At 45.3% G+C, this 22,016-nt stretch overlaps 1 protein-coding gene across 4 annotated transcripts in view; it reads left to right on the forward strand.

Annotated features, from left to right (window-relative positions):
* LOC117223580 (serine/threonine-protein phosphatase 4 regulatory subunit 1) overlaps positions 1 to 22,016 on the forward strand; it is a 331,703-nt gene that overhangs the window by 36,012 nt on the left and 273,675 nt on the right. For all 4 annotated transcript variants that reach the window (XM_076518935.1, XM_033475937.2, XM_076518953.1 and 1 more), the window contains one exon: positions 20,554 to 20,722. In XM_076518935.1, the coding sequence (XP_076375050.1) occupies positions 20,554 to 20,722 (169 nt within the window). The remainder of the gene's footprint in view (positions 1 to 20,553; positions 20,723 to 22,016) is intronic.

The raw sequence follows: 22,016 nt of genomic DNA on the forward strand, positions 1-22,016 counted from the left end.
CGAGCGTTCCATTGGTCGGTCTAACGTTAGACCGGCGCGTCGATCGGCCGGCACGGCGAATCGCGTGCACGCGTCGCGCGAAAATGGATGGCGCGACACGGGAGACTTTGCTTTGTAGAGAGAGAGCCGGCTGGCCGATTGCGTAATCTCCGCGAACGACGCGACGGAGTGCCGCGCGAGCGAAACGACGACAAACAAGTGTCGGGCTCGACTAGTTAATTGCATAAGTATGCAAAGCCTCTACTACCTCGGCGTCGTTGCCTTCTTTTTTTTGCTCTCTCTCTCTCTCTCTCTCTCTCTCTCTCTCTCTCTCCCCCCCTCCCCCGTCCCCCCGGTTTCCCCTCCCCGCTCCTCCGTCCGTCCGCCGCCGCGTGGGCCAGGGTGAATGCGTGAAAAGTAGCGAAAAGAGGCAACGGGAAGAAGAGGAAGAGGTATAAAAAGCGGCAAGCTGCCGCGAAACATCGACAAAAACAAATGTTCTCGTCGCGGCTAATGAAACGCCTGCGGGGACGAGAGTAAACGGGTGGGGGCGTGGGACGCGGCGGGACGGGGCGGCGCGGTGGTGGTGCGGAGAGCGCGGAGGGGGGAGCGGCGGCGAGGAGGAGGAGGATGAGGAGGTGGAGGAGGAGGGGGCCGGGAGAAGTGGAGAGAGAAAAAAGGGCCAGGAGGACGAGAGCCGAGAAGAGGAGAATCGATGTAAAACGCGCGGCGGGAACGGGTGAAACAATCAGTCACGGTCGCGCAAAATGGATTATTTCGCGGGCTTAAATTAGGCGTGGCGAAAGGAAAAACCTGTCGATTCCTTTTGTTTCGCGGCGAACCGGGACGGCCCGTGAAGACCTCCGCCGTTATCGATCTGTCTGCTTTGTCGCCGAGCTTCTCTTTATTCCTCTCTCTCTCTCTCTCTCTCTCTCTCTCTCGCTCTCTCTCTCTCGCTCTCGCTCTCGCTCTCGCTCTCGCTCTCGCTCTCGCTCTCTCTTCTCTCCCTTTTCTTTCCGCGCGAGACAACGGTAATTAGCAAAGAATTGATTCAACGTTGAAGAATTCACGACGAAGTAGTCTCTCTCCTCGGCCTCTTTGAAGCCTGCGAGACGGGGCGCAGAGGAAGGGAACGGGAGATAGATGGATAGAGAGAGCGCGCGCGCGAGAGAGAGAGAGCGAGAGACACCGTAATGGTTTGTTATTGATCTTTCTCGGAGGTTCGCGCTTTTCCACCTCTCGTCCGACTCCTTTTATCAATCAACGATAGCCCGTATCGAAGAATCTGCCTAATGGTACGTGTCCATTTCAGAGTCCTCTATCGACAGTTGCTTTCGGCCGGTGTACTCTCTCTGACATTGCCCGGTGTCCACCGGCGAGCAACTTCAAGGGTTTTGACTTTCCGATTTTAACCCTTAGCGCTCCGCGCGTTTCTCGTGTACTCCCTACCAGCAACTCCGGCATATTTTTGGAGCGCAGCGCCTGAGGTAAAGGAGGTCTTATTTCGAGCGGATGCATTCGATTTTATTTATTTTATAAATATACATTCTCCTATTGTAAATAAAAGATAAATTTTAAATTTTGTAATTCACCATGGTGCGATATCTTTGGTAACCATCTCCCATGTGCATTCTGGGTTTACTTGGACAAGTGTCACAGTATTCGCTTTGCCAAATAGAGTTACCAGATATTTCTTTCAAGTTTAGAACATTTTCTGCGTAATCGTTGACTTCCTTTATAATTTCATTTACCAATTCATCTGCGAGAAATAATTGAAAATATTGTATCGGCTGTTCGATGTTTGTAGGAACTTGTGGTCCAACGACCTGTGGCAATACGCTAAAAGGTGTTCCATCTGGAATATATAATTCTTCCGTAACATCGCGCCATTCGTCTGAGTCTTGTAACGAATCTTGGCTTTCGCTTTCAATAATTCTCATTCTTCGTCTCTTTGGTAGTACAATTTCGTTGCTACTACTCGAAGTGTCAGAATCGAGTTAAAAGACATTGTCTTTCACAATGTCTTTTAACTCTTCAAAATCAAACACGTCTTCGGTATCGCTCGGCTCTAAATTCTCATCGTAATATTTATTTTTCTCCGCGTTGCTAACCATAGAAAAGGTCAAAAAATGGTTTAATCGTAACGGTACAGACTTAGCACGTTTTAACTACAGATAACAATTGCTAGCGCCGACGATAACGTATGCTAAAAACATTTGGCTCCGCAGCGGAGCCTTCGGAGTTACGGAACAAATGACAAATGTCTCCGTAGCGCTAAGGGTTAACACTATGCCGTCCGGTGGCACCACGCTGGTGCCATGCGAAAACTATCTGTTGTATCAAAGTGGTACCACTTTGATGCCATTTTAAAAAAACTGAAATAACATTTGAACTATATTTCTTGGGTGTTAAAAGGCAGCGAACTAAATATACTATTGTGCTTATTTAACGAAGAATTAAGCACAAAAATTCTTGGATGACATATCTTAATTTTAGGAATTCATATTTCAAAATTGAATATAGTTTTTCCGATCCACCGTATTTCCATTTTATACGTGTAGAATTGAACTTTGTAATCGATGCAACAGTTATGCTATCAACAGTTCTTCAAATATGAACAAATTCGATTAATAAAATTATTTTGAAACGCGATATTGCACAATTTTTAATGGCGCCTAGCAGTCGCCGTTCGAGTGGAAAGGGTTGACAATTTTTTAAATCTAAACCTTGTTAATACAAAAATTATCTTAAAACGCGATGTAACAAATTTCAGTGGTGCCTTCGAGTCAGCACTCGAGCGCAAAGGGTTAATTTTCGCTTCCGAATAAGTTCCGAATAAATAAATGCGAGCAAAACTCGCTATAGTTTTCCTCAACGAAAAGATAGTTTTCGCACTTTCGAAACGCAAGAGATCCCTCGCCGCGACCCTCTCTCTAATCGCGTACCAGCTGCGCGGAAAAACGCACCCTCGTTTCGCTCGCTGCTTTTCCCCCTCCCCTCCTTCCGTCGCGCTCCCACCCCGCATTCGCTTCGCTTTTTTTTTGGTTTCGCGGGGCAACTTGGACGCAAAAAAGTTTCGAGGAGGCCGAAGGCAGAGCCGCTGTGAAATCTTTCGTGGTCACAGGGCTCGATGATGGGAAACTTGTTTCGCGAATAAATTCGAGCTAATTGCGGCCTCGCTGAACACGAGAGGGAAAACTGTTGCGGCTGAAATTTCAAAGGTTCTCGAGAATCTTTTTCCCTCTGCTCACCCCCTTCCCCTCTTCTTCTTCTTCTTCTTTTTCTTCTTTTTCCTCATTTTTTTTCCGTTCGCCAAGTTAGCGGATGCGCGTTTATCCGAACTTTATGTCGAGTCGTTGCGCAGAAACTTCTTTTCATTCTCTGCCCTTTTTTCCGGCCTTCGTTGCGCTCGCGCCAGATATTTTTACGCACCCTTGCCAAATTCGGCAAATATAGTCGAACCGAAACGCGTGCGAATTTATTTTATTTGTAGTGCGAATTTATTTTATTTATAGTGCGAATTTATTCTATTTATAGTGCGAATTTATTTTATTTATAGTGCGAATTTATTCTATTTATAGTGCGAATTTATTTTATTTATAGTGCGAATTTATTTTATTTATAGTGCGAATTTCGCGATTCAAAGTAACATCGCGAATTTGATACGTTCTGTGGATCGATTAAAAAAAAATCGACTAATAAAACGATTAAAAGATTAATTCGACGCTGGATAATTAATCCAAAACTGTAGACGTTTTGCAGGGTGAAGTCGTTAGAAAACTGCGGAGCTTTTTGCAATGCAAAATTGATTTCTGCGTCGATTGCAACAGAACAGATATTTCGTTCTTTCTTCGCTAATAAATAACTTTGACATAACCTTGATATAACCTTGACAAGCTTATGAATTTTTCGTTGCTTTGAACTTCGCCTTTCCATTATTGCATCGTAAATGCGTAAAATCCGCAGTCCAGTCGTTAGTTAACGTTAACGCTACATTTACGGAGCACGAAAAAACAGTTGTTTTACATTAGTTTATAAAAGTAACAACAAGATATTTATTCTGATTTTTAAATTGAATTTAAAATCGAATGAATGACTCATAAATGTATCTTTGCGATACGAATAGTCGTCAATGGAGACACTGTACTTTCTACAGCCACTGTACGTCGGTCACTTTTAGAGCACGGCAGGTTCGCCGTCGAACCGCGGCATTTAACCGCGGCCCTAAGTTCCGTCGGATCGACGGCCGATCCGCGCACTCAATTAGAGAGACATTATTGTACAATGATGTCTCTCGAATTTTGATAGTTTAATTTTTATGTCTCTCGTTTTTATAGTTACGAATTGTCAAGGTTATGTCAACGTTATGTATCTTCTCTTCCCATATTGTCCATTTTTGTGCAAAGTCTTAGCGTCAGGTAGGGAGACATTACTGTACAGTTATGTCTCTCTAATTGACGCTCAGATTGTCCACAAAAATGGACAATTTTTAGAAGACGAGATACGATTATTCGAGCCTTGCGATTCGTTTTTACAGTTACAAATTGCCAAGGTTATGTCAAGGCTCGAACAATCGTATCTCCTCTCCCCAAATTGTCAATTTTTGTGCGCAATCTAGGCGTCAATTAGAGAGACATTAGTGTAAAAATTATGAAATAATTGAATCTCTTCGCGCTTCCCAAATAATATGAATTGACCGACGGCGATCTTCGCCGCCGTTCTCGGCCAATAGCGATCGAGTGCCGCGGCAGTGGCCGCAGAATATAAGCGCAAAGGGTCCTTCTAGTCGCGCAACGACTATACGTTGTTCCGCGTACAGTGATGTCTCCCTTACTGACGCTCGAAGTGGAGATACGATTATCCGAGCCTTGCGGCTCGTTTTTATAATTGTTGACGATTTATAACTATAACAACAAACCGCAAGGCTCGAATAATCGTATCTCCTCTTCCCGAATTGTCCATTTTTGTGGACAATCTGGGCGTCAATTAGAGAGACATTGGTGTAATCCGTGTTATCGTTTCCTTCGTCCGCGACGTCGGCGTTCGAGATTCGTTCGCTGGCGGATCGACGGAAGCAACGATTCGACGGAAGCGATGAATCGACGCGTTTCGCGATCGAGATTCGATTTTTCTTCTCAGCGAGAAGCTGCGTATTATCGCGAGGACCGCGGATTTCTCTGTTTAACTAATTTCTCTAAAGATCGAGAGAAACGGAAATGAAACGAAGACGAATCGTTTCCTAGAGTAGTTTTCAGTGCGACGGCACTGTTCAAAATTCCGTGGTTGGCGTACAGTCGCTCGCAAAATTAGGAGCGTACAATTACACCTAGTACGCTTAGTAGTACACTTTTAACCCTTTGCTCTCGAGTGGCGACTCCGAGGCATCGCTGAAATTGTTCTATCATGTTCCAAGATAATTTTTGATATTATCGAAGCTTAGATTTATAAAATTGTTAGAAGCGTAACTGTTGCCCGAGTCGTCGCAACGCTCGATTTCATATGCACAAAATGCGCTTTCTCGCGTAAAATGGAAATACCGTGAGTCAGAAAAATTATCTTAGATTTACAATTGAAATTGCTTCGAGTGCAAAGGGTTATAATGTCATACTTCGACGAGTATGACACGTGATGTGAAAATTTCTAGTAATAATCTGTTTAATATGAATGATATTTCGTTTTCTTTAGTCCGAAGAAAATTCGGATTTCTTTTCAGCAATACTTAAACATTTAAGTGAACATAGACAAATATAAATTATACGATAAATACAAATAAATATAAATTATCTTTCTTCTCCTTAGATATTATTACAAGCGAAAAATATCTATCATTGTTACTACGAAGAAAATAGTACGACGAGGGGTTAAGGATATTATTTTTCTTCTTCTCAGAAATTATTTTCAAGCAAAAAACTTCCCTAATCATTGTAACTATGAAGGAAATGATACGACATTGGGGTTAAGGTTATTATTTTTCTTTTTCCTAGAAATTATTACAAGCGAAAAAGTTCTAATAATTGTAACTGCTAAGAAAATGGTGCGGCAAGGGGTTAAGGTTATTATTTTTCTTTTTCTTAGATATTATTACAATCGAAAAACTTCTAATCATTTGGCAGGAGAATAGAGAGAAAGAGATTGGCAGGAGAATAAACGAAAATCGACATTTTCGAAAGTGAAAATACGATATATATTTTTTATTTGAATACTTCAACAAGTAGTCCTTCAAAAGAAAATTTAATAAAATGAACTATTTATCTGTATTGAACGCTAAACGTAGAAAAAAGAACTCTTATCTCGTCGCAACAAAATCGAGCACACAGATATTCTATTAACGCCAGATTTACGGAGGACAAAAACCAGCTATTTTATATCAGTTTATCAAAGTAACAATAAAAGACATTTATTCCGATTTTTAACAAGCGTTATTGCAACATTTGCCGCAAGTGAAACCATATAAATTAAACATATAAATAAACAGCTCGTAAATGTATCGTCACGATCACGAATAATCGTGAATTAAAAAATTAGCGTTAAAATCTAGCGTTAAATCTATCGTGAAAAATCAAATTGTTATAAATCAAATATTTCCGACTCGCAACGAGTTAATCGAGGGGATAGAAGGGGTTGAACGGGTTCCCAGCACGAGCGAATAAAACGAAGAAAAAGTATTCGCTTTTCGAACGACGATTTCGATTCCGTTCCGATCGATTACGCTTCGTTTTTCCCGGCGTCCTTTCCGCAACAGAAATTGTAATTCGCTCTCATTGTATCGCGGTGACGCGCGGGCCGTTTAACGGCCCCGGGTTATCCGGACGGTCGCGGAATACGGCCGTTTCGTAATTGCGTATCGCCGTGACGTTCTCCGCATCGTTGTCCCATCTGTCTTATATCGGCGCGTTCCGCCGCGGCCCGTCGCGCTCCGAAACCGTCGGCGGCGACATAAATATTCATCGCGAACGGCGAGGCGGGCCATCTACGAATGGAACGCGCGCGCGCACGCTCGCGCGAGCCGCGTGTCTTTCGACCGATATTCCTCGGCACCGCGCGCGTAGCGCGTAGACGTCACCGCGAAATTCGATTAGCCGATCGGCGGCGGAATATGCATCGGGAATCGTGGGAAATTGACGCGGCTGACGTCACCGCGCGCCGAGTCGGCATCGCCGCGCACAAGAACCGTGCGCGCCGGTATCGTCCGTGCGCCGGCAGTTAAATCCTCGATCGGTTTAATTCATTCGAACGGATCGCCGCGTAGGATGGCGCAGTCGAAAAAAGGGGTGGGGGGGACCCTTTCGGTCCGAGCGATCTGGAAAACGGTCGAGCGTCGTTCTTAATGGTCGATTAACGTTTGACGGTTCACCTATGCGTCGTCGGCTCGCGGCACGTACGATGCCCGAAAAATGGCCGACGATATGACGATTACGTCGGTGTTTTTTCAGTGTTTATGTCGCAGAAAATTTCCAAATTATTCTAACATCGATATAATTAACCGTGTAATTAATATCAATGAAAATTATACTGCACAGATAATTGTGCGTTTTACCAAATGCTTTGCAAAGAGGCGCCTGCTAAAAAGTAATTCTAGTTAAATTTACAACCTTGGCATCGACGTAGCAGTAAATCACATAGGCGTAGGACTAGCACAGGGAGATCCGCACTTATGTCGCAGAAAATTTCCAAATTATTCTAACATCGGTATAATTAACCGTGTAATTAATATTAATGAAAATTATACTGCACAAATGATTATGTATTTTACCAAATGCATATGTACTGGGTGTCCCAAAAGTGTCTCGCAATCCGGAAATGGTGGATTCCTTAGGTTATTCGAAGTAACTTTTTCCTTAGCGAAAATGCAAACCGCGGCTTCGTTTACGAGTTATTAATGAAGAACGCCAACCAATAAGAAGCGAGCTCTGCCGACGCGAGGCGGCCGAGCCAACGAGCGCGCGAAGCCCAGTTCCGCTCATTGACTCGATCGCCTCGCGTCAGCTGAGCTCGCCTCTTATTGGTCGGTGTTTTTCGTTAATAACTCGTTAACGGTGCCTCGGAGGAAATTTTTGTAAAGGGAAAAGTTGCTTCGAATGATCCGAGGAACCCGCCACTTTCGGATTACGAGACATTTTTTGGACATCCTCTATAACGCATTGTCATGAATGCGATCGAAGATTAATTGATTACAAAGTTATTAATTAATATTTAGTTGCCTCTCACGACCTCGAACGTCCTTCGCGAAATCAGTTAAACCGATAATATTTTTTTTCTGCTCTTTTACATTCAATTTGAAACGTCGCAAAATAAAGAGAAAAATAGAAAGAACGTAGTACGAACGTGTATTAACCCTTTGCGCTCGAATGGCGATTCTACGACGCCGTTAAAAACTGCAGTATCGCGTTTCAAAATAATTTCAACATTATCAATTCGTTTTACATATAAAATTCGCTGATGGTGTAACTATCGTATCAGTCGCAAAATGCAATTTAACGCATTAAAATGCATGTAAAATGCAATGTATAACGTGCATTAATGCATTCAATTGCATACAAAAATGTAACGTATAAAGTGCACTAAGTTGTATAAAATGTCAGTCGGAGAAACTAATTTTGAATTTCTTAGTGAAAATGTCTCCGACCGCAAAGGGTTAACTATGCGCGCGCGCGCGGCCCGTGAATTTTGGGACCAGGCTGCGCCGTCGATGAGATGCTTCCCGATGGTTCGAGCAGCGTGTTTTGCATCGCGGTGCAATTGGGATAATGTGGAAGCCGGCTAAACTCGCCTGGCTAAGAAGCACTGCCGGTACGTGTAACGTTACCGAAACCCGTGTATTACGCTCTGTTACGAAGTAACCAATTTCACAGATACACGTGTACGGGAACGATCACGACAGTTGCTCGGCCCTGTCACAGGTGCAGAAAAGCTTCCCAAGTCTTCCCAATTGGTAGAACGCCACGCTGACACGTGTTGTGCACAATCGAAGCATGGAAAGGCTTCTACGTACACAAGCACGCCGCCGTGCGCGAGGAACAACCATAACCCGTGTGTTCCTCGGTCTACCGTCGTCGAACCGAACCGAGTCGCGACGACGACACCTGCGAAGATTTTTATCCTCGATCCGAAACGATCATACGTGGGGAACGAAATCTTTGTGCATCGATTTCGCGTGTTACTTCGTTGCGGATGTTTTGACCTTCGATTGCTAAGAACGGAGGACTTGTTGCTGGATCGAGGATTTTGTGCGTTTCTGGCAAAAATTGGGACACTGAATATGGGACGATGGATGGAAACGTATGAAGAATTTAAGAATATTATATAAGATATATACAAGGTGTCCCGAAAATGTCTCGCAATCCGGAAATGGGAGGTTCCTCAGGTCATTTGAAGCAACTTTTTCCTTTGCGAAAATTTTCTCCGGGGCTTCGTTTACGAGTTATTAACGAAAAACACTGACCAATAAGAGGCGAGCTCGGCTGGCGCGCGGCGGCCCAGCCAACGAGCGCACGGAGCCCAGTTCCGCTCATTGGCTCGGCCGTCTTGCGTCAAATGATCTCGCCTCCGATTGGTCACTGTTTTTCGTTAATAACTCGTAAACGAAGCCGCGGATTGCATTTTCGCTAAGGAAAAAGTTGCTTCAAATCACCTCAGGATCCCCTACTTTCGGATTGCGAGACATTTTTGGGACACCCTGTATATTATATAGGATAATATTATATACGATATGAACTTTTGTGTGTGTGTGTGTGTGTGTGTGTGTGTGTGTGTGTGTGTGTGTGTGTGTGTGTGTGTGAAAATTGAATTTAGATTGAATAAATAGAATAGAATGAATAGAATATAAAATAGAAAATATAGAATAGATAATATTGAATGAGTCGAATTGAATTTAAATTTAGATAATAAAAATTGATTTGTAGCTTGTAATAGTGTGAACTTATTGCATTTGTAAAAGCGATTAGGGGTAACTAGCAATTAAATTTAATTGATTGAATTAAATTATTATTATTGTAAATTTGCGAGTTAATTTAAAAAGATACAAGATATGAAATTGAAAAATTTATATTATAGAATCTACGAATATTTAAAAATATTATTATATTAATACCACGAAAAGGAGCGATTCCTTAAGTGATTCGAAGCAACTTTTTCCTGAGCGAAAATGCGAACCGCGGCTTCGTTTACGATTTATTAACGAAAAACAGTGACCAATGAGAGGCGAGCTCGGCTGGCGCGCGGCGGCCAAGCCAACGAGCGCGCGAAGCCCAATTCCGCTAATTTGCTTTTCGCCTCGCGCCAGGCGAGCTCGCCTCTCATTGGTCAAGCTTCTTTCGCCGATAACTCGTAAACGAAGTCACGGATCGCATTTTCGCCAAGGAAAAAGTTATTCCAAATTACCCGAGGAATCACGTCTTTCCAAGTATAAACATAATTACGAATATTTGCATATTGCAATCAAATGCGGACAATTTTTATTTCGCATAAATATCGGCGGTCTACTTATCGCATTATTTTCGATAGAAAAAGAGGATCTGTCGCAATTTATCGTTAACGTCGAAGACAAAAATGGGACGACAGTTAAAAATCGCGTGCGTAGATAAATTCTACGCTAATAATTATAATGTTGTTAATAATTATAAAATTGCTAATAATTATAATGTATTATAATCGTACCTTCTCTTCTAAAATTTTCCATTTCCCTTTACAAGCCGACGAACAATTCGAGAAAAAAACCAGCGTATCGCCTATCACCGTTAACGACGCGATGTTTCTATAACGTCTCGCAGCCGATCGTTGTCGAATCACGTCGCCGGACGCTCTATAGCCGGCGCTAATAAGACCGGGCTGACATTGCTGTTCTAACCGACGTATCGATGCCGAAGAGATTAATCGGGAATCGAAATCTGAATAATTCGTCGAGTAACCCACTTAGCAAACTTTTTCCCCGTGTACATACATAGGCGCCGCGATAGATGCTCCCCGTTGACGGCTTTGAGTAGCGGCTAGTGCCGGCCGAGCGACCGACCCCTGCGCCCTATCGGGGCTCACTTTACACGGCGCATGAATTAGAAATCATAAGCGGCCGAAGCTCGTCGTTTACCTTACGCGGTATACAGTCGCCGGCACGTCGACTCCAGTCGTTGTTCTCGACGGCCGAGCACCCCGATCATTTCCATTCGCACGGCGATCGATCGCCCCACGGGTATAGTAACCGCCGCGACCGATTCGAGAACTTTGATTTAATCAATCATATTCGACTTGTTCACCGAAAGTCTGGCCGACGTTTAACCGATTCAATTAGCCGTTGGTAGACTGGAAAACAAATTCCTTTAATTTATTTCTGGAAAATAAAATCAATCTTCGTGGATTACATTAAAATGGGGTTTACGTTGATGGAAGACACGTGCGATATTTTTTTCTTTATTAAATCGTTTTAATTAGTTAAATTTAACCTCTTGCGAGCCGAAGTGACGTCCTACACAGGGCGTTACTTTTAGTCGGGAACGAGAATGTAAATGAATAATGGGGGGACTAGTTAGAATGATATAAAATATGATGTCTACTTGTGTTGTACAGGGTGTACTTCGTCGTACATGGTACTTCCGGGAAATAAGAGATTCCTGAGGTCATTCGAAGCAACTTTTTCCTTTACAAAAATGTTCCCCGAGACATCGTTAACGAATTATTAACGAAAGAACACTGACCAATGAGAGGCGCGCTCGGATGGCGCGAGACGGCCCCGTCAACGAGCGCGCGAAGCCCAGTTCCGTTCATTGGCTCGACCGTCTAGTGCCAGGCGAGCTCGTCCCTCATTGGTGACTGTTTTTCGTAAATAACTCGTTAACGGTGCCTCGGAGAAAATTTTTGTAAAGGAAAAAGTTGCTTCGAATGACCTGAGGAACCCGCCACTTTTATATAAGTATAAGTATAATAATACTTATAATAATACTAATAAGTATAATAATACTATTTATAATACTTATAATAATACTAATAAGTATAATAATACTATTTATAATACTTATAATAATACTAATAAGTATAATAATACTATTTATAATACTTATAATAATACTAATAAGTATAATAATACTTATAATACTTATAATAAAAAAAAATACTAATAAGTATAATAGTACTTATATAAGTATAATAATGTGCTTTCAGCGACAAGATTCGCAGGGCGTTTCGCGTTCATTCTTATAGCCGCCTGCCCCCACCCCTCATCAAAACAAACAGGGGTCCGCCGGCCCCGCGGAAATTTTCTAACGAGATCGATGCTTTCCCTTTCCGATCGCGCTCGCGCTCGTTGGCCTATCATTACGCCGGCCGCGACTCGCGACGCGCCACCTGTTATTACGATACATTGTACGGGGCACCCATCGAGCACCCATCGCGTTCCGCCAGCAGAGAGAGAGAGAGCCGCGCATGTAACGGAAGGCGGACACGCTCGTCGTCGATGATTACACGCCTCTTCGGCCCTCTCGGTGCGCCGAAATTGCTGCTAATTACGTCAAATACGTTGGCGGTCTGCGGGCCGAACTCGGGCCGGTTCGGGCCGGACCGATTGCCGACGCTCGGCGGGCCGCGTGCGCCGCGTTAATTTCCGATGCTCCACGATTAATCGCGTCCACGCAACCGGCGCGAGACCGAGCGAGAAAAAAAGCAAGTGCGGGGAGAGGGAGGAATAAGAGGGAAAGGCGGCTTTTTATCCGCCGGCTCCGTGTCCGCGGGCTGCTCCCGGGCCGAGTAATTAGAAGTCGCCGGTCGCGAGGTGTCGCAGAAGTTCCGCAGACAGGGCCGGACGGTAACGACCGTGAAACAACGACGTTTTAATCCCTGCGAGTTTCTTTTTTTTTTGTCGGACGTGTCAACCGGCGCCGCCCTCCGGAACGTTGTGTTTCAGACGGGGCGGTGTTCCGTCGTATTAAGCGCCGCGACAAGAGGCTAGTAATTACTTTTCGCGGGACTTGTCACGTCTGTCGCGCCCGTTTCCAGCGCCCGCGACGCTCCATTCCGCTCCGCGCTGCTCCGCGCCGCGCTTCGGTTATTAATACCGCGCGCGGAACCCGGTGCTCGCGTTAATCGACCGCGCGACGATTCCACGATTCCGCGATATTTCTGGTCCTCCGGGTCGCGGCGACACCGCCGCCGCCGCCGCTCCCCGCGCGCCGATTCAAGCCCTCCCCCGAATCATTGATGTCGCCGGCCTCCGCGACCGGAGCGAGTCCCGCCGCCTTCTGCACGCTCCCGCGCGATCGAAATTAGCGCCGTCGATTTCCCTCCGCCTCCGGGCTCGAACGAACCTCGCGAGAGCGTCGTCGTCCTATTTCTGCGCGCGGGACGCGGATGCTAGCGCCAATCTTCCGGCAGCCAATTACGCGTTATTCCTTTTAGCCGATTCGACGTCGGGCCGCGGTTACCGGCCCGATCTGAGCGCAGCGAATTCGAACGGATCGGCTCGCGGTATTCGTTTGACGAATAATTCAATCTCGGCGGTTTGTTAACGCGTTTTTGTAGCAGCTTCGTCGCAGTTACTGCGATTGGGAATTTTTTTGGAATTTAGGATCGCAGGAATTCGTTGGGAGGGGAAGAGAATCGATGGCTATTATTATTATTATTATTATTGTTATTGTTATTATTATTACTATTATGACTATTATATTATTATTACTCGGGTGCTTAGATATTGATGACGAGGGAGATTAGCATTTTATTCCAATTTATATTATTGTGTTTATATTTATTATATATTATTATATATTATATGCAATATATGTATTGTATCTGTTACATATTATTATATATTATATATAATATATAAATTGTATTTACTATACATTATTACATTTGTACTCTTTTATATTTTAATATTACGTATTTTTATCTATATTATTTATACTATTTATTATTTTCCAATGACAGAATGATGTTTACAGATGATGTCCCGAAAATGTCTCGCAATCTGGAAATGGGAGGTTCTCGAGGTCATTTGAAGCAACTTTTTCCTTTACAAAAATTTTCTCTGAGGCACGGTTAACGAGTTATTAACGAAAAGAGCGGTGACCAATGAGTGGCGAGACCTCGACCGTCTCGCGGCAGCCGAGCCAACGAGCGCGCGAAGCCCAGTTCCGCTCATTGGCTCGGCTACCACGCGAGACGGTCGAGCTCGCCGCTTATTGGTCAGTATTTATTCGCTAATAACTCGTAAACGAAGCCTCGGATTACATTTTCGCTGAGGAAAAAGTTGCTTCGAATGACTCGAGGAATCCCGTTTCCGGATCGCGAGATGTATTTTTGGGACACCATGTATTATACTCGACAAGTTATTTCAGGCAACGATATAATAAGTTTCAAGGGAGACGTGAGTTTCATTTCTCATCCGAGTTCCAATTTTATCTTGTCAAAAGGAAGAAAGGTTAATTCGGTATTATGTATACAATTTAAAAAAAAGAAGAATAAAAACACCCGTTTTCAACTATTTTATCTCAACCTATAACAGAAATTTAAATAATTTAAATTCAGTCGATCGGCGACCGAACGGATGATCAATTTTAAGATTAAAAATGATCGCTTCATGCTTATCAAGATCTGCAAGATGTACTAATGCTAAAAAAAAGCAATCGATGCGACACGAGTTCGTTTCGTAATTTTCGTCAAATTGAATATAATAATAAAATAATCGAATAATTGAATCTAATAATAACTGAATGAAATATTTCAATTTCTTGAAAATATTCGAGCTTCCCGGCTCGGTCGTGGAAGCGTTAAAACATTAAAAAGAAGAAGATCACTTTATTCCTGCTCGAAAGCACCGCGCGCCGGTGTCCTAGAATTGTTCGGTTCCGCTATTCCCATGTATAGTATCACGTCTATTCTCACAATCGACCCTTCCCGGAGCCGGGCGCCGGTAATTTTCCGCCGATACTGGATCAACGATTGGTAACGAGGTTCGGTTTCCCAGAACCGGCCGGCCTGCCGGCACGTTGTGTCCGCTCGATATATGTATAGGATCATGCAGGTTTTCACGGTGTCCGAAGAAGCGAAGAACTCGATTCGCACTGTGCCGTCGTGATTATATCGGAATCATTCTCACATCGGCGGAGCCGCCGCGTGCGCTGCGTCAAGGGCGGCGGCAGCCTTTCCGAGGGGAGAAATTGGGAACGAGGAAAAGAAAACGTGGAAAGGGCGATGAGACGCACACGTAGACATAGAGAGAGAGAGAGAGAGAGAGAGAGAGAGAGAGAGAGCGCGCGAGAGAGAGAACGCGAGAGTGAGAGAACGCGAGAGAGAGAGAGAGAGAGAGAGAGAGAGACGGAGAGCAGATGCGAGAGAAATATAGAGAGATATAGAGAGAGAAACAGAGAGATATAGGGAGATAGATAGATAGATAGATAGATAGAGAGAGAGAGAGAGAGAAGAGAGAGAGAGAAGATTCGTCCTCGTCTCGGCGAAAAGATCAGGACCCGCGTCCCTTCGGCGCGGCTAGAGCGCGGTAACTTGGCGACGGGGGGTAGTAGTAGGTCCGGCCCGGCCCGACCCGACCCAGCCTGGCGAAAATGTCGTTGATCCTTTGCGAGCCGGAGCGGAGGAACTGGTCGGCGGCGACCGTTTGCGTGTATCGGGGCGCGAGAGAAGGATCCTCCTCTCTCTCTCTTTCGCTCTCGCTCTCACGACGCTCTCTCTCTCTCTCTCTCTCTCTCTCTCTCTCGGGTTCTTCGACTTCGATCCAGACGACGGGAGCAGGCTCTCCCTCCGAAACGGGAGGAAGGAAGGAAGGAAGGAAGGAACCGACGCAGGCGAAAGGGGTGCACGCATGACCCTGAACCCAACCGGCGCGCCACCCGGCACAGGGGTGCGAAGCTCCGGCGGGGAGGGAAGGAGAAGGAAAGGGAGATAGAATGACCACGGAGGAACGATGGAAGAGGACGAGGAAAGGGGGAGCTTTACGCGTATATATGCCGAAGAGAGAGAGAGCGAGAGAGCGCGCCCAAGAGAGAAAGAGAGAGAGAGAGGGTGATATAGAGAGAAAGAGAGAAACAGTCAGAGTACAGTCCCCGGGATCAATACTCCCGCGTCTTGCGATCATTCATCTTGCCACGCCCCTCTGCTCTCTCCACACTCTCTCTTTCTCTTCTCCTCTCTCTCATTTCCCTCGCTATCCCCCTCGCCGTCGTTCTCTCTTCTTCGCCACCGTATTCCGCCGTTCTCTCTCCCTCGTACCTCGTCCGTCCGTCTCCCTTCTTCCGTTCCTTCCATTTCTCACTCTCGGCCGCGGTATCTGTCTCCTTCCCCTCGTCCTCCGTTCCGCCGTCTTCATCCCGGCGGCACCCTCCCTCCCTCCTCCGTAATCGCGCTCTCGTTTGCCGCCCAATCCTGGTATCCATTACGATCTTTCGCTGGAAACTGAGAAATCTCTCTCTCTCTCTCTCTCTTTTTCTCTCTTTTTCTCTCTTTTTTTCTTTCTTCGTATGCTTTCCTCAGTCGTCGCCGGAGGCACCGAAACGTATACGCGCGCTGAGGGCGGTTTCTCAGCGGGGAAATGGCGAGACTGGGGAGGGGGGCGGCGAGGAGGCTGAATCGTGGATCGAGGCGGGCCACGGAGACGTGTGTCGCGCGGCGACATGGTTACGGGGCATCGGAATCAATAAATATCCAGAAATGCGAGCGCCGGGAGATGAAGGCCGACCGACCGACCGGCCGGGGCGGCTACCCGTAGTAGGTAGGGATGAAAGAAGGCTCGGCGAAAAATGGGGGAGAAGCGCGCGCGGGCCGCGGAGGAGCGAAAGAGGGCCGGCGAGGAAATCGTTAGTAAGTACGTAGTAGCGTATATACGACGGCATAACGCGTAGTACGGCTGCACTTGACTCGTCGTTGCACGTGATTCAAATGAGTTTCTGGAGCCGGCCTCCCGCCACCCACGCCGCGATGCCAGCGGCCCGATAGGGGGGGGGGGGCTGTGGTAGGCCGCTCGGCGGAAAGGGTGGTCTCGGCCCGAGAGAGAGATACAGAGAGAAAGAGAGAGAGAGAGAGAGAGAGAAGTAGAGAGATACAGGGAGATAGAGAGAGAGAGAGAGAGAGAGAGAGAGTCGAGTTCCAGAGAGAGAGAGAGAGAGAGAGAGTCGAGTTCCAGAGATAGAGAGAGAGAGAGAGAGAGAGAGAGAGAGAGAGTGTCGAGTTCCAGAGGGAGAGAGAGAGAGAGAGTCGAGATCCAGAGGGAGAGAGAGAAAGAGAGACGATATCCAGAGAGAGAGAGAGAGAGAGAGACGAGTTCCAGAGAGAGAAAGCGAGAGAGAGACGAGTTCCAGAGAGAGAGAGAGAGAGAGAGAGAGAGAGTGGAGTTCCAGAGAGGGAGAGAGAGAGTCGAGTTCCAGAGAGAGAGAGAGAGAGAGAGAGAGAGTGTCGAGTTCCAGAGGGAGAGAGAGAGAGAGAGTGAAGTTCCAGAGAGAGAGAGAGAGTGCGAGAGAAATATAGAGAGGAACAGAGAGATATAGCGAGATAGAGAGAAAGAGAGAGAGAGGGAGAGACGGGGAGAGTGTGCGAGAGAAATATATAGAGACAGAGAGAGAGAAACAGAGAGATATAGAGAAATATAGAGAAAGGAAACAGAGAGATTTAGAGAGATAGAGGGAGCGAGGGAGAGAGAGAGAGAGAGTGGGTGGGAGAGGGCGAGGGTGGCCGCTTGTTCCAGATAGAAGGGCTTGCCAGCGGAACGGTCGATCCGATCGAGCGTCACGATAAAAGAGAGACTAGAATCGGACAGACGGAAGTCTCCTCGCGAGATCGATATGTTGCTTTCTTTCTCGGCGTGTCCTCTCTCTCTCTCCCTCTCGCCCCCAGTTTCCCGCCCCGCTCCTAGCTCCCTTGTCTCTTTATACGCACGTCGCTGCCTCTCGTCCTTCTCTCTCCTCTCCTCTCCTCTTCCCTCACGCTGTGTCTCCCTTTTCGCTTGTTCTTCTTACTTCCGCGGCTCGCGCGCCGCAGGAGTGGCCGGCTTCTCCTTCATCCTCTCTCTTTCTCTCTCTCTCTCTCTCTCTCTCTCTCTCTCTCTCACTCTCTTTTTCCAGCTCCCTGGTCGCCACCCCCTCGGCAAATGCCGGCTAAGAATGCTGGGAAAAATGTCTCGAGGGAGACCGCCGCTCTAGTCCCCGAGAACTTTTTCTCTCGCTTTCGCTTCTTTTTTTTCTTTTTTTATAAATTATCGTTTCACCGCCGCGACCAAGATAATTTTCATGGGCGTCGTTGGGGGAGCGCGGGGTTGGGAGGGGCGCGGCAGGACTCGGTTCCGTTGCGGCGAATGGGATTAGAAATCGCGCGACGATGGCGGCGGGGCTTCGAGGAAAAATTGCCGCGTGTCACGTGTTTTCAATTTTTCCAGGATGTCGTCATTGGTCGAGGTGCGAAACGTGCTAATGCTCGTGTCGCGTAAAATCGTAGGGAAAATGATACGCGAAAGCTGTCCGCGCGTGACGATACGTCGTGCAGTCGTCTCGGAGAATACGTTAACGGGTTTCCGAACGGAATAAGTTTTTTCTGGCTGGTTCCGGAGGACTCGAATATTTTTGAGATGCTAGACTTGATGTTAGTTTTCTATGAAATAAGTATAGAAAATGTTTCTCAGACTGCAATTTATTGGAACGATTGAAAAGTTAAGAAACGATGTTCTTTAAACTTTTTTATCTGGGGCATGTAATGAAAATTTAAGAAAAATGCATTTCGTAGGTTATGGTAACTTGTGTGCATGCTGAACATTTTCCTCGAAATCGGCGATTGTTAAAACCAGCCGCGAATTTGTCCATTTTTGCTTAGAAGTTGAGGAAAAAATTCGAGAGAATTTACTGTAATTGTGAAAAGCATAAATTGGATTAATACTTCTTTCTTCTTTTAATATAGTATAATTTTTAATATTAAGTATATTAAGTATAATTAATTATTATTATTAATATATTATAGTATTATAGTATTATTAATAATAATATTAAGTATAATTTAATCAATGGTATAATATTTCATATAACTCGGACAAAATGTAACAATATATTTCAATTCTTCTATTTCTAAATAATTCTGAAATAAGAATTATGACATATTATATATGATATAAAATAATATTATATGACATATTATATCAACCAATCATTTGACCGGTTATTCTGTTTGGTAGATTTAGCGATAACCCTTTGAACTCGAGAAGCAATTACAAGGCGCCATTAAAAATCGTTATATCACGTTGCAAAGTTAAATTTGACATTATCAATTTTATTTATATTTAAAGAAACCGTTAGAAGCGTAATTGTTGCACCAATCGCAAAATACAAGCTGTAGAGTAAGTGTGGCTATTACTGCAGACGTCCCAAATACTGCGAAATTTTATAAAAGTAATCAAATCTAATATCTCCCCCTTTTAAATCCTTCATCTTTGTTTAAAAATTGAGTTTACAACTCGCCAAAATTTGCTGTATTTTGTTACCGAGACTGCGACGTCGTTCGCTGAGAGGTTAGACGCAAGAAAGCCGAGCGTGTCGCCTGTTTCTTCTTCCGCTCCTCTTTCTCTCTTTCTCCTTCATCGCTCGGCCCCATCTTTCTCTCGCGCTCCGCTCGCGATACAAGTTTCTACCTCGTCGAAAATCCGCCGCGTTTTTCCGCGCGTCGGCTGGCTAGAACGCGGACAAAGCCCCGGGCGGTTGGGGAGGGGCCGGGGGAGAAGATCCGCGTTAGCCGCGATATGAGAGCCGTCGAGGAAAATGGAAGAAGCGTAGGCGCGGCTGCTGGCGGACTTAGAAGCAGGAACCGCTTCGTTTAAAACCTTCGCTGTTATCCCCGGTGGCTTCTCCTTTGAGACTCCTTCTTACTCTTGTCGCGGGAGTCGTCGCGGCTACGCTAGTTTCGCGCGGAGCCATTTTTCGAGGCTCTCCGGAAAATTCCGCGTCGCGGAATTTCGCGCGGCTGTGACAGAGCGACCGCGATTCCCGCGATAAACCGGCTGACGCGGTAAATGATGCCTAATCACGGTCTTTGGTCCGAGACATACTATGTGCGGCAGAGGTATTGATGCCTTTTTAAAGAATTTAATTTCTTTTAATATCGTTATACAGTATCGTAATATTCCGAAATATCGTTATCGCGAATATGTCTCGCAATTCGGAAGTGGGGTTCCTCGGGTCATTTGACGCAACTTTTTCTTTTGCGAAAATGCAATCCGCGGCTTCGTTTACGAGATATTAACGAAAGACGCTTGACCAATGAGTGCTCGCGTACGTCTGACGCACCGCCTTCGCGACCACAGTCGCCGCGTCAGACGGTCGGCGCGACGCGGTGTTGGCCGCGAGGGTGGAGTGCCGGCCGCACTCGCTCTCCGATTGGACGGGATTTTTTGTTAATAACTCGTAAACGAAGCCGCGGATTGCATTTTCGCAAAGGAAAAAGTTGCTTCAAATCACCTGAGGAATCACTCCTTTCCAAGTGTCAACATAATTTTATAGGACACTCTGTATATGTACACTTATAGGCCGGTAAAGACAACGATTCGCGGAACCGCGAACAGCGGACTGAATGAACGAAACTGAAAACAATCTGTTCTCGTGTGCGCAGTAATGGAAGTCGATGATATCGACGACGACGACGCCGATTACAATCGTATTCCCGACGCAACTGCAACGGACGCTGTATGCAATATCGGAGGAAGCGGCCACAAAGTCGGAGTAGACGAGGAGCTGTCGAAGCTGCGGCCATACGTGACCCCGGACACAGACCTCTCACGGTGAGTGTTATTTTATCTTCGATATTCTTTCGCCGCGAGAAAAATAACCTCGACCAGTGTTCGTAGGGAAATAAGTTACGCGGGAGTGGATGACGTATGCGCCAGGAGTGTCCCGCATAGCGGCGTGGCACGTCTATCGGATGACACATATTTTATTGTATTGTGGTGTACTTTGTACCGTTATTTTTATTATATATATTTGTCCAAGTTTGGGCGAGGCGAATGCAGTTACCCGGTAGACTAGTTGCCAGGTATAAAAGTTACGGTACAATATGATTGATTTTACCCTGCAGACTAATTGCCAGGTATAAAAGTGGCGGTACAATATGATTGGTTTCACTCGGTACACTAGTTGCCAGGTATAAAAGTTACGGTACAATATGATTGGTGTCACCCGGTAGACTAGTTTCCAGGTATAAAAGTGACAGTACAATATAATTGGTGTCACGCGGTAGACTAGTTGTCAGCTATAAAAGTAACGGTACAATATTAGTGGTGTCACGCGGTAGACTAGATGCCAAGTATAAAAGTTACGGTACAATATAATTGGTGTCAGCCGGTAGACTAGTTGCCAGGTATAAAAGTTACGGTACAATAAGATTGGTTTCACTCGGTAGACTAGTTGCCAGGTATAAAAGTTACAGTACAATATAATTGGTGTCACGCGGTAGACTAGTTGTCAGCTATAAAAGTAACGGTACAATATTATTGGTGTCACGCGGTAGACTAGATGCCAAGTATAAAAGTTACGGTACAATATAATTGGTGTCAGCCGGTAGACTAGTTGCCAGGTATAAAAGTTACGGTACAATAAGATTGGTTTCACTCGGTAGACTAGTTGCCAGGTATAAAAGTTACAGTACAATATGATAGGTGTCATCCGATAGACTAGTTGCCAGGTATAAAAGTGACGGTACAATATGATTGGTTTCACTCGGTACACTAGTTGCCAGGTATAAAAGTTACAGTACAATGTGATAGGTGTCATCCGATAGACTAGTTGCCAGGTATAAAAGTTACGGTACAATATGATTGGTTTCACTCGGTAGACTAGTTGCCAGGTATAAAAGTTGCGATACAATATGATTGATTTTACCCTGTAGACTAATTGCCAGGTATAAAAGTGGCGGTACAATATGATTGGTTTCACTCGGTACACTAGTTGCCAGATATAAAAGTTACGGTACAATATGATAGGTGTCATCCGATATACTAGTTGCCAGGTATAAAAGTTACGGTACAATATGATTGGTTTCACTCGGTACACTAGTTGCCAGGTATAAAAGTTACAGTA

This window comes from Megalopta genalis, chromosome 1, assembly GCF_051020955.1.
Source record: "Megalopta genalis isolate 19385.01 chromosome 1, iyMegGena1_principal, whole genome shotgun sequence".
Classification (NCBI taxonomy): Eukaryota; Metazoa; Arthropoda; class Insecta; order Hymenoptera; family Halictidae; genus Megalopta; species Megalopta genalis.